The 13,482-nt window shown below is 40.5% G+C and overlaps 1 protein-coding gene across 2 annotated transcripts in view; it reads right to left on the bottom strand.

Annotated features, from left to right (window-relative positions):
- Window positions 1-7,306: 7,306 nt before the first annotated feature.
- PIP4K2A (phosphatidylinositol-5-phosphate 4-kinase type 2 alpha) overlaps window positions 7,307-13,482 on the bottom strand; it is a 108,484-nt gene continuing 102,308 nt past the window's right edge. For both annotated transcript variants that reach the window (XM_084281393.1, XM_084281394.1), the window contains 3 exons: window positions 12,320-12,563; window positions 11,450-11,553; window positions 7,307-9,613 (listed from right to left, as the gene is read on the bottom strand). In XM_084281393.1, the coding sequence (XP_084137519.1) occupies window positions 9,533-9,613; window positions 11,450-11,553; window positions 12,320-12,563 (429 nt within the window). In that variant the 3' untranslated portion in view covers window positions 7,307-9,532. The remainder of the gene's footprint in view (window positions 9,614-11,449; window positions 11,554-12,319; window positions 12,564-13,482) is intronic.

Genomic DNA, 13,482 nt, shown 5'->3' with positions numbered 1-13,482 from the left:
TTCTCCCCTCCAACAGCACCCCTTGGTGTGTGTCCGCAGAGTAAATTAACAGCTGTCGCCCTTCGTTTCTCTTCTGCTCACCTCCCACATACTTTGGTCATTTGCATGATGCAGCTTTGTGTGTTAAAAGGTTTGATGCTTCGAGTTACCGAGGTTCTTGTTCCACCTTATTTTCATTTATGCAAGTGTAGTTATTATTATGCTGATTCTCCATCTTTACCAGAGCGAGACATCAGGACGGATTTGGCAGAACACCTGGGCAGGTTCTTACTCGTTTTGTGCTATTGTAATCTGGAGGAGGAATGCATGGACATGGCTCTGTAACAGTTAAAAACTTACCAAAGGAATTGGTTCTTCAGTGGTACAAGCTGCCATATACAGTTAGGATTGAGATCTGCTCTCCATTTTTTTTTCAATAACATTTTTTTGAGATGATTTTGTAGCATTTCTTAATCAAAAATGAGTAAGATTGAAAAGGCTTTGAGCATAATTGGTTTTACATTATACGTTTGTGAAAGAATTATGCTTCCCATGTTTTGATTTCATGAAAGCTTTTGTGTCTGGCTCTAAACCAAGCTTCTGCTCTATCTTGCTCCTCATTGAAGGTTTTGGAGCAAGCCAAGCTGAAATGCATCCTCTTACTACATTGCTTCAGTCAATTCAAAGTTGAAATGCTCGTGCTTATGTTTTAAATTACATATTTAAGCCTTTTTCTTCTGGAATTGAGAAGGTCTATCACAGATTGTATGAACTCGCTTTCCTTGCCCTCGGTTAGGATAAAGAGTTATCCTGTTGCATAGAGAAGCTGTATGGTACTAATTATGCTACAGGAAAGCTAGCACATATTGCATGTGTGTGCTGGAGCCTGATTTGTTCTGCTCTCATCTGGTCTGTGGGAATTTCTTTTACAGTTCAAGGGATGTTTGAGCCGGCTATTAAGTACTGTGGGAGCATTAGACAAATGGGACTGAAGACACCGTTCAGGGGAAGGTCTGTCCAAACATCTGTCTTGCTAACTGATTGCACTTAATATAGTTATACCCAATTAAAGCTTTTGGTGAGTTTTGGCTCTCGGTTTGCAGCTGCAGTTATGCTGTGGAACTCCAGTGCAGATGCACTCATTCTGTGCAAAGCAGGCTGCACTTCAGTAAGCATCCTAAATAGATATTGAAATATGTCAGTGCTTTTGCCATGAGGTATCTGGATCCGTAATAAGGCAAACTGGAAATATGAGTTTGTGCTGGCATTGTTAAAACAGCAACACCTTCTGGTTTAGCAAGGACAAATTGCTTTGAGTTACTGATGATGAAAATGTTCTGCTTGAAGAATCTGGTTCAATACCTATTGTATTTAAAGGGAGCCTTTCCTGGGCTTTGGATCAAATTTTAATTTCTAACTAAAGGTAGTTGTAAGTTAGAAGATATTTCAAGTGCCTTTGGATTTCTTTTGATGTGTCAAATGTGTTATAAAGTAAACATTAGCTTGAAGAAAGGGCTTGTGCATGGCAGAATGGACTTCCAGCTTTAGAAATAGCACAACTTACTTCTTAGCACTGCAAATCTTGGCTATAGAAGTGTTAGATAAAGCAAAACCTGGCTGTGGCTATAGGGTGGTCAGTGCAAGGGAAGTAGGTGAGAACTACTACCACAGTGATTAAAAACCAGAGCAGTGCACACAGGGCTGTGAATTGGTTTGGAAAGGTAACAGTACAAGTTGTGGGAGAAGCAAGAATAGGCGAAAGCACTTATTGCGAGCAGCTGGCTTAAACACAAAATTAAGCTACATGGGAGGTCTGTTTAAAACCACTTTGTTTAGCAGAAAAGGAACAATTAGGATTAAAACCAGTTTGCTTGCTAACATCCAGAATTAATTTCCTGGCTGTGACTTCATGTTAATATCTGTATCATATGAAAGACTTAAAACCAAACTTTGGTTGAACATGCAGAAAGTATCCAGAAATGTCTTTGTATTAGATTCCCGGCTAGTTTCTTTGAACTCATTGAACTTTTCCACCTTTCATTTTTGGGATAGGCTGTGAAATGTAGTCCTCCAGTTATGCCTGGCTGTGAAATTACATTTTCTAGTTGCTGAAAAGTCCTCTAAGTGTGCAGACCCTCTTCTTTAGTTGCTCCGTGTAATGAGAGAATGCATTTTTTTGGAAACATCTTATCAGGCTAAGTCCCTTGGCTTCCCTTGTGACAACTACTTTCCCCCCTGACATCTCAGATGCTGCTTGTAGGACTTTATTCTAGAGCACAGCCCCTGTCTTTATTTTGTTGGCCTGTGGCTACCTTGCAGGAGTTGCACATGCCCTGGTGCTCACGAGGCTCAGTGAGTTTAATTCTCTCTTAGAGGGCTTTCAGCAGGGTGTCTGTCCTGCTCACAGCTTCTGCAGAGCACAGTGCCTCCCTGACTCCCTGCGTTACCATTATCCTGTGACATCCGCGTTCTTCACATGGGCTGCCCATAAGGCATGGATGGATTTGAACTGATAGCTTTGGTTTTAAAGCACATAATAGCAATAAAGCTTGGCTGTTTGAAGAGCTTCTTGAACTTTCACCTTGTGGGCACCTGTGGTTGGCTCATTGCTTAATGTTTCCCACCTGTTTGCTCTAAACACTCATTTCTAGGGTGAACATGCTTTGTCTCTCACCTTGCTCAAACAGCCTCTTTTAGTATGTGGTGGGATTTGATCACTACCAGCTCTGTACCTTTTTTTTCCCTCCGTTTGAGTTTTGTTGGACAGAAATCAACAAATGCTGTCTTGGTGTTCTTGCTGATAAACCTTGCAGTTGCTCAGAGGTAATTTAGAGTGCTGTGCCTTCGGAGAGGGTTTGGATAATGAGCCCTGATCACCGGCATGAGAACATAAGGGAAAGTATTTTGTGCTTAAACCATTTCTATTCTGATCTTCCAGAATAGCCACACGTTCAAAGCCTGAGCTTGCCCCGGGTACCTACAGGCCAGGTCACCCCTTCCTGGCCACCAGCCATGGCCTGCTCCCTCGCTGTAGTGGTGATTGTTGCATCTAGTGGCTTGGTGAGATGGCTGGTGCCCCTTCCCCAAGGAGAAGCCCAGTTAGGAGGTCCCCCAGTGCCTGAGAAGGAATAGGACGCTTCATTGTGGATCTTAAGAGACTGACAATCCTTTCATGTCCCTCTCCTAATCTGAAAAACTCATTTCTTTATGGATTAGCTCCACCTTGCTGAAATGTCCCTGTGGAGCCCATCATCTGCTGTAGGCCAGACACCTCAGTCCTCTGGGTAAGGTCAAAAAGCGTGGCTGTGGGGACTGTGCCTGATGGAGGGTCAAGAAGGGGGGAGATCAGCAGGCTACATAAAGCATAAGGATGTTTCTGGCCTGTCAGAAGAAAACCCCATCCAAATAAGCAGTGCTTCCACAGACGTGTTTGGTTTATTGAAAGGGCTGACAGCTGAGATGAGTGGAAACACTCAGAGAAACCCCTCAAGGCAGGGAATATTTTGTTGCTGTTATGTGGTTACAGGGTACAAAGGAAGACAGGGCTGGGCCCAGAGCATGAAGTCCATCTGAGCACCATGTGCCTGATTAAGGCTGGCGCTAATTAGTCACACCTACTGGGGCAGGAAGGATCCTCAGGCACCACTTGAGCCCAAGCAGTTGGGCTAAGCAGGTGCATCCAGGGGGGCACGGGACTTTCCCCCAGCCAGAGTCCAATGCAAGCCTTTCATCCACAGCTGGGGGAATGCAAACTTAATTTCTGTCAGCGCAGTGACGGCAGCTGGCCCTTGTGTTGGGTTTTGTGTGCCAAATAGGCTGGGGACAGAAGAGTGTCTGAGATCCTCTTACAATGAAATGTTTTTTTATGGATCCACTTAAAAGTGCATAAAAAGGAAAAGAAAGTAAAGAGATCTGGCCTTAGGCTACTCACACAGAGGCAAGGGGAAAGAGTGGGAATGGAGACAGGCGATGAGTTAAGTCACGTCCCCGTCCTGTATGGGGTTGCCAAACTGCTGCAAAACACGAGGGTTTCACAAACTCCATTTACGCCAGTAGGATACACACAGCTACATAAAACAAGCCAGTATGAATTAATTGGGCTGACTGGGAGCAAAGCAGGAACCCTTTATATAAACTCAAAGCACACTGGGCAAGAACTAAAATGTCCAAAAACAGTCAGAGCACTGGGCAAGTGTAAATGTATGCCAGCTCACAAAGAAGTATTTTTCATATCTTAATTATCTATGACCAAATAATTATTTCATATCATATCACTGACAGAGATGAGACTAGAAGCTTGGAAAATGGGGAATATCATTAGGAAAAGAAAGATCGTGGTATCATTTGCTTTGGTAAAAAAGTGGTTGGTATTTTATTGCAGTTGTAGCAACAGCTACCGCTAAGCAGTACCTGTGTGCTCCTTTAGAGACTGCATTCTGTTCAAACAGCAATCATCACACATTTTGGGGATAAGATAGTACATGGATTACTAGGAAAATCTCAAAATACAAATGTGTAAATGTATTTATAAAATGGGACTGACAATTGAGAAGCACCATTTACTTTTTTTTTTTTTTTTTTTTTTTTTTTTTTAAATTGGGCATTAAGATGGAATAGGTCATTCTGTCTGGCTCAAACTATTTTGATTATTTTGTTAAATAAGGAAAGGAAATATTCAATTTAATATGTGCCAAAGCTAATATTTACATTGTTCAGTACATAAAGGCGGGATCGTATTAAGAGAGACTGAAAGAGGGAGAGAATAAACCGTTCTCAGGGCCCACTGTAGATAGAACAAATATTAATGGGCTTAAATTGTAGTAATGCAGAGTCAGGAAAGATATTAGAAAGAAGTCTGTCTCATGTTATAGCTAGTGAGGCCTGGGAAAGGCTAGCAGAGGGATGCCATGGACCTGCCCTCACTGGTAAAGATTAAACCACTTCTTGCCATTGTTTATCTACAGCTGACCTGCTCTGGGACAGACCATAACTCTTCCTTCAAGTCCCTGCTGGTCCTATTTTCTAATCCTTTTAACAAGGCTGTTAGACTGTGATTTTCAATCTCACACAAATCCTCTTCACCACTTGAAGCTGTGGCTCTCAAGCTCTTTCTATCACTCGTTCATGCACCTTCCCTTGCAGCATGGCACTGGATCTCCGATCCCTCATGCGGCAGCCTACCATTACCATCCAGACGTGCCCGAAGCCAGCACTGCTGCAGCTGCCCAGTGCCTGCTCTTTGATACCACGCTGCATTGTAGAGGCTGTGCTGAGTTCCTGAAACAGCAGCTGGCACAGAAAAATTGAGATGGAAAGGAAAGAGTGAAGCGGATTTGTTCTCTAAGTTAACTGCTTTGTTTTTATTTCTATTCCCATTACATGAGAAGTGTGAAAGCTTGAAAGAAACAAAGAAGCAGGGAACAGCACACACAGAACAGACACCGAGTGATGGTGGAGCACAGGAACATCAGAATGACATGATGCCCTGTGCTGCGGGTACTTGCTAACCCGTACTGCATTGGGAAAGGAGAGGTAAGCACAAGGGAGTAAGCTGGAAGTTCAGATTATACATTTACGTTCTGTATTTTATGTAGAAAAAATGTTTCCATGAAATTTTAATTTAAACATCACTTTTGCTGCAGTCCCTGCATTAACTCGCTAGTTACCTTGAATATCATCCGTGCTTTCAGGTTTTCTTCAGGTGAGAAAGAAAGAAAACATTTAATCAGAAAAGCTATTCTCTTCCTTTGCATTGTTGTATACATGCATTTCCTAAAAACAAGGGCCTTCAACTGCTTGCTGGAGCTAGCAATGCCTGTCAAACACTGCCCTGTGGCAACTTCCCCAAAGAGATATGGCAATCAGTCAGCCCTGGTGATGCAGGCCAGGCAGGAGGGGATTGCCCCTGTGTTGGGAGGCTGGGATGGGCAAATGGCCACAGGTAGCTGCAGCCTTGTGAATCTGAGCTCTATAACCACACGGAGGCAACTGAGTGTCAGCTGGGGACTGTGCTGTACCAACAGGAGCAGCTCCTCACTAAGAACCATTGCTTTGAAAGATGGGCTAGCTTAAAATTTAAATGTATTGTACAAAAAAAAACCACCACAACAACAAACAAACAAAAAAAAAACACCCGAAATTTAGCATGTCCAGAAAAGTGAAATCTAAGCATGTCCAGAAGTCTTTGAAAAAAAGAGGAGAGCTCAACGTGCTGTAAACAAGCAGTAACACTTAGCTGCTGAGCGGTTTGCTGGAGCATGACCAGCACGTTTTGGCCCATTGTGCTGGGTTTGCATATTAGAAACTTTTACCGTATGCACATGCACATTATAAAAGCAGCACAGGAATGTGGAAGCCTGGTCAGGGGATACTGCAGGTTTTTAGGTGACAAACACAGGGAACTGGCCTGGGAGCTTGCTGTCCACCTCTAGCATATCCAAGTAACGTGAGCAGCAGTCCTTGAGCACCATGGTCATACTGATGCCTAAACAGCTGGAGCAGCTGTGTGATGTGCAGGCTTAGATTAATACTGTAGACATCATTAAATGAGTAATTAAGAAGATTCTCTCCCCTCCCTATCACCTGCTTTTAATAGAATAGCTCCTCAACAGCCTTCCCTGTGGGGAACGTCGGCTTTAGCATTAAGTCTGTCAGGTGTATTTTACGGGTAAAAGTATTTCTGAAAATACTGTCTTGCTATGTCTGTGCCATAAAACAAAAAGAAGTAAAAAATGAGAAATGCATTAAGAGAATTAGAAGTCAGGATAAAGAAAAAAGGCACTTTTCTGCCATTTACCTGGGCTGTGCAGTGAAGGCTGCGTCATGTGCCAGAAGCCCTGACAAGCAAAGCCCTGAAATGCCCGGACAGAAAGCCCTCCTTCCTCCCTCTGAATTACCCGGGCTTTTTCCCAAGTATTTTTTAAATAATTTGTTTAGCTTAAGATCTTGCACACATTAACAAAGTTCTGCCAATGTTTATATCAATTAACTATTGTGGGCCATTTTCCCTTTTCTGTAGCAATATTAGGATTTAATCCATCACATCATCACTCCCAAACTTCTGTATTTGTTCTTGGAGCACAGTCTAAACACAAAAAAGCAAAGGCTAAACATTTCAAGCCACTTAAATAAGCATGGAAGGAGCAAGGTAAAATCTAATGCAAAAGTTTAAAGTGTCTTCTTACGCTTTCTTTATGATATAGTCTACATGGTCATTTTAACATCCCAAGTTCATCTGTAAGTGATCAGAAACGTAGTTGAAACACAAGAACAGAAGATCTACCTAGTGAGTCATCAGAGTGCTTTATTTTATAAAGCCTTGCTCATGTTTGGAGTGTAATCTAAGCACTAACATACAATAATGAGTCTTCTTTGCCCTGTCCAAATAAACAGTTTATCAACAATAATGAGTGACAAAACTGCTACACAGACAAAAAGAATGCTTTGTTGTAAATTTCTAAAATTGTCTAAAAATGTACACTAATTGGCCGCAATTAAATATTTACTCAAAGTACGTGTACCTCATTTTTAGTTCAGGGTCTCGCTGTGGCCTCACGCTTTAAGAAGCCGCAGCGTACTTCAGGAAATGAAACACGGGTGATAAATGGAGACAACCGGGGTGTACAGGGAGAGAACAAAAAAAAAAATACCAAGCCACAGTACCAACTTATTTAAATACATACAATACAAAAGTATACACATACATTACAGTGCTGCAGACATCACTAAGTCAAATGTAACAAAACAAAACAAAACAAAAAATCCTGAAGGAAAGGTAGGGGAAAGGAGAATAAAATTAGTACACAGCAACAGGGATAGTATTGCCTTTGGCCACTGAAGAGAGTGTAATGGGTTGCTATTGTATAGGCTCCTCTGAAGTAAAACACTACATACATTATGCACAGTTGCAGGCTTAACAGCACTGACATTAGTTGTGGAGAAGGCATGCTGGCACTCCTGATCTGAGTTAGAAATGATGACGGGGAGGGTTTGACTTCTTTTAAATTGCCTATAAAATCTAACAATTTCAATAAAGAAATTTCAAAGGCACAGCTTTAGCACAGTGTATAAGTAGATAAACTTTAAGCACATGTAAATTTGTCTCTCAAGCATGGAGTCTGTCAGGGAAAAATACAAGAAGAGAAGAAATACAATGTCGTGTTTTAAAAATTTTAAACAAGTTAAACATGATCAGCACAGTTTTAGGCAACGTACTATACAGATTTGAGTAGATGGTAGGACAGGCCATTTTGTTGACGAAAGACGACCTTGGGAAGAATCCCTCTGCAATAACCTTTCTCTTTTTATTGTAAAAGAGTCTTTCACGGAGGTGAGCGAAACATTCACTTTAGTACACTACTGCACGTTACACCTTGGAAGATGACAAACATTACTTCATTTGTACTGCAAAATAACTTTACATGTAAACTCAAAAATCATATATTGTACACAAGTCTGAAATTCAGAAATATCCCTGCCTTCCTAATAATGTAAACAGTAAAATTCAGGGTTAATTTTTAGAGGGATAATCTATAATAAAATACCACTGTTTAAACAGTACAACATAAGCATTTAAACTTCAAATTCCCATTAAATTACAAGAGAATGGAGTTTCTATCAGTATGCACATCTCTCGTGGGTGAAAGATGTAGCTACTATTGCCCAAAACTATGCGCGTCTTCAAATAAGCTTTTTTCCACTTGTAACATTATTAGTTCCTATATTGCAAGAATAAAAAACAAATGAAAACTTCAGGTAACAAAGTAAAAGAAGCAAGGTTTTTCCCTTAACATAAGTTTACTGTAGCAAAAATGTACACAAAGCATGAATTACATGTTAGCTCTTCGTAAGATAAGAGACATCAGCTCTCAGGTGTCTGAAAGCCTGAACTTCCTGATGCAATGTGCTGAAAAAAAAAAAAAAGGAAAAAAATAGGAGACAGAGGGGAAAAAAAAGAAAAAAAAGAAAAAAAACAACTGCAGTGAACCTGATGGGAAAAGCCTCCAGCACCAAGGGCTTACTGTTGCAGCTGTTTTTTTAAGGAGTGCCAGTGTGCATGGTATAAGTGTAACATTCGCAGTAAGGTTTTTATTATTATCATCATCATCATGAATACTGTCATGTATCTTTTAGTTCAAAAAATAAACTGATCCACAGTTTACAATTTGATATCAATATTGTAGATTTAACATGCATTTACTCTTCCCCACCCCCACCCCACACCTCTTTGCTCATTTATTCCGTTTCAGCTGGTAGCATCAGAGTATGACTGTCACAGTGCACTCTGAGTAAGCTGTTCTATTTATTTAATTTAATTATTATTATTTTTTTTTTGCACACACAAAAGAGTCAGAAATAGCTAGAACTATGCTGGGAATATCAGGCAGCTGTTAAAGCGAGTATTCCACCCCACTTCAGTCATCTTTGCCAGCAGATGTAAACAAAGGGGTTGCTTTCTGCAAGATGAGCGCTTCTCTGAGTTCCTTTTTTCCGTACACTTGTAGCCACTGCTGTTGTCCCCAGGTCTTGTGTCTGTCCCATGTAACATGAGAGGTTACGTCAAGATGTTGGCAATAAAGTCCAAGAAGCGCTTTGAATACTGTTCAGGATTAACGGTTGAAATTTCTGCACCAGCCTACGCGGAGAATTGGGAGGGAAGAGGAAAGAAGGAAGAAAAAATATTTTATTCAATGCCTTGTCATAGACAGTGTTACTTAATGCAGTCTCTTGCAGTCTCAGAACGAGGTACTATACACACAAAATCTAGTAACTCCCACAAGCAAAATCTTAAGGATGCCTCTCCAGGCTCCATGCCAGGACAGGAATGCTTGTATGGTGGTTGGTGCTCACCACCACAACCCTACAATATTCACCTTCCATTTCTGAATAGCATTCTTTGCTCCTCTTTACTCTCACAGTACTTTAGTTTCCTGTATAATTTCTACTGCACTCACTTAGCCACGCTACCCACAGATTCTGGTCTCTTGAGCAGCGGTGTCTTCATGTTGAGCAGACTGAATTACTGTAGTCGGACCTGGTGTGTCACTACTTGCTCAATGTGTTTTGCTATCTGAACACTAATTAACCTGCTTCGGAACACATGGTAACAATGAGTAACGTTTTTTCAACAAATATTCATCTAAACCTGCACTCCCTGAAGAAGCTGTACAATTGCTACTTCAATGAGGTCATAATTTCATTCATATTTTTTATTGGACATTTTCAGAGAATTAGTCATTTATATTTATATTACTCATTTATATTTATATTTCCTCATTTTAAAAAATGGAAAAAATGCGTGCATGCAATTACTGAACAAACTTCAGTGTCAGGTGGCTGAGGATGTAGACAGTGAAAGAAACAAAATGTTTAAACGAAAGTAATGTTCTGTAGTAAGTTCTAATCACAGTCAGCTTCCACAATCATAGCTGCTATTTGCAATATAACTTTACCCCCTATTTAAGCCAGAAGCATGATTTTTTAAGTCTGCTGCTTTCAACGTTCATTAGTAATTGCCAGATAATGGTCTGCATCAACTTTCAGCTGCTTTGAGAGCACAGAGATTAATGAGCATGTTGTTTTGGAGAGACAAAAAACACCTTCTGCAAGCCTGTCCAGGGCTTATTGCTAAGCGTTCTAAATCACTTTCTGTTGGAAACTAAAAAGCTCTGAACTCTTTGGTTAAACCCCCCCCACAGTGCCCTGATCCTTGGATACTTAGACAGAGGAGGGGTTTTAGCCTCACAGATGATTAAGCTCTTTTAAAAGAGTTTATGAAATTTGAACCTTAAATCACTATATGGTGATAATGGAAGATAACAATCTGAATTCTGCAAGACTGGGCTGCTTCACCATGGTTCTTTGGTGTCTGCTGCTGGACAGCAATTTCAGTCAAAAATAAATTAATGGTAGTCAAACAGAAGCCTTCACTGAATAGTATCCAAGTATTTGGTATGTACATTTCATACTTAATTTTGCAAAGTGGACTTTTTAAAATGTATTTTTTAATGAAACCTTGTAAAGCGAGCTGCATTATATGCTGAGGAATTAACTTTCAGCAGGCTATACCCAATAATGAAACCATCACTAGGGTCCTGCATCTGGAATAAGATTCACAACAACTTTCACAGAGCTTCATACTGGAACAAGTGCCTGGTGAACAGCTTTGCTTGCAAGAATAAGGTGCATCACACAAACATAGTACAAAGTCCTAAATAGGCAGCATCTCATTAGTCTTCTTTATGGGTAAGAAAAATGTGTACAGGTGAAAAGGGAGTTTTACTTGTAGTTTGTAATGTGTAGCTTTACTACAAAAAAAGTAATCTGTACTTTTGTATTACTCATGAAACCAGGAAAAAACAATTTCCCCTTTCCACAGATCTCCTGAACTGTGCTATATCAGTGTACTAAACAACAAAAATGCAGAACTATAAATAGTATCAGGAAAAAAACAACAATAACAGATACTTACCCCATGCTTTACCGTTTTTGCAGCATGGGCAGCTTTCTTTTTTGCATCATAATGAGTAAGAATGTCAATAATGGCCATAAAGTATATTTCCTTCCTAGGTGCATCTGCAAAGGGCAAGTACATGACGGTAAGAATGACTTTTGAGACATCTTAGTCATGAGCCCTCCTTCTAACAAAGGAGACTTAAAGATCAGTCAGCAGCTCAGGCAGGTTAATGTCAGTCAGAATCACAGTTCTATAAAGACCACAGGCTCAAGATGTTCTTAACTGAGACTTTAACTGCACTCGTATATGATTCAAAACCCCCTGAATGAGTGTAAAATAAAACACCAGCATACAGAAATACGCATTATTGCTCACTTACTGTGGATTTCAAGTTCCTTCGTGGTTATGCAAACAAGTAGGGAAAAACTTTTTTTTTTTTTTTACATGAAAGGTAGTGCTTTTGAGTCAAGAAGAACATATATACTTTATTTATAAATAAGAACATGCATTTATCAAATGCTGATGACAAAAATAAACAATTTTCCTGTCTTGAACAGCTGCTGAGAACTGCAGTGTCTGAATAGGTAAGCAAGTATATGGGTTGATTGTGCAGTAGGTGAACTACATGACTGCACTCTCACACATTACAATATCTAAGAAATATATTCAGTACCAGAGCTGAGCATTACAGATGTCTTCTGCTTTCACCAAACAGCTTGGTGAAAAAGTTTGGTGTTTGCTTACACCAAACAGCTGCCTATTTCCCCTCCTGCAGAGTGAATTTATATCATGCAATGTTACTTTGCCTTTGTGTGGTTGTGAGGTGCTAGGATTCTGGTGCAAGAATCAAAACATCTGAACATGCAAATGTTTATTACTGCTTACTTTCATGGGACTTTATTCCATAAACATCAATGGCTGGATCAAATTCCCCGGGAGCCAAAGGCAGCGAGCTGTTCAGCGTATTTCCTGGGCTGTCAGGAGGAGTTCCAATAGGGTGGGTCCCATCACTTTCACCTTCGTCTTCTCCATCGTTCTCTTCACACTCTACTTCTTCCTGTTCAGCTCTTTCAACATCATGAATTCCAACCAGCAAGCTGTAGTCCATGAGTTTTAGCTGAGCAAGAAACTAGGAAGTGATAATAAGCAATTTATCAATATCACAGAAGAACGTTAAGATCAACTTTCAAATATGATAAGTTACACGATGATGCCATCAGTCAAGGACATCAGTGCTTCTGAGAGAAGCAAAATGGAGGATTAAGTGATAAAGCTGGTAAAAAGGTACTTGAATTTATTAAGATAAACTAACAGCACAGAGATCAGTTGCAACTTATACTGAAACAAGCTGTAGGACACTCTCCCAAAATCCTCAGGGAAAAGTAATTTTCCGTGTGGTGAAGACCAGTGTCTGTCACTCCAGTCTGGTGTTTTAATTAGGGCTACTCTGCTAACCACTCGGTGCCACACCAGCCTCCATGCAATAGGCTGCTAGAGCTGGTGCTACGTTTGCCTCCTCAAGCCCTGTTCAGCCTTGTTAAAAAACCAAGCCAAAATGTTTAAATATTCTTGCAGTGGAAATATAGTGAAGGTTTACATGAAGAAGAAATGGAGTGGTGCTGTATTCCCTTCAGAGTGAAAGGTTCCCAGTGTAAGCCATATAAACAAAATGTGAATAAAAGGGTATTTTTGAATAGAGGCTAAAGATGGGAGTTTGAAGACAACTGGAAAATGAACACAGTTGCCATAGACAAATTGTTATTTCAATTGACTGGAACAGAATAAGGCAGAAAGTTAAGAGAGGGAGATAGAAATAAGAAATGTATAAAAGCAAGAAGAAGGGATAAACAGTTCAAGGGTGAGGGGCAGGCAGGCCAGCGCTGTGCTGCAGCTTCAAAGTGATCCTGGGATTTTGAACTTGCCATAGGATGACCCGTGGAGCCTCTGCTTACGATATGCACAAAGAGAGCCTGAAAATACAAATTGTTTCAGCTTTTAGAAGCTCTAAAGGGCTACAAAACAGAAGTTAGAGCAGACCAGAGGAGAAG

The sequence above is a fragment of the Netta rufina genome (assembly GCF_964035555.1).
Source record: "Netta rufina genome assembly, chromosome: 2".
Taxonomy (NCBI): domain Eukaryota; kingdom Metazoa; phylum Chordata; class Aves; order Anseriformes; family Anatidae; genus Netta; species Netta rufina.
The sequence above is the reverse complement of the archived record's forward strand: the minus strand, read 5'-3'. Positions and strand labels throughout refer to the sequence as shown.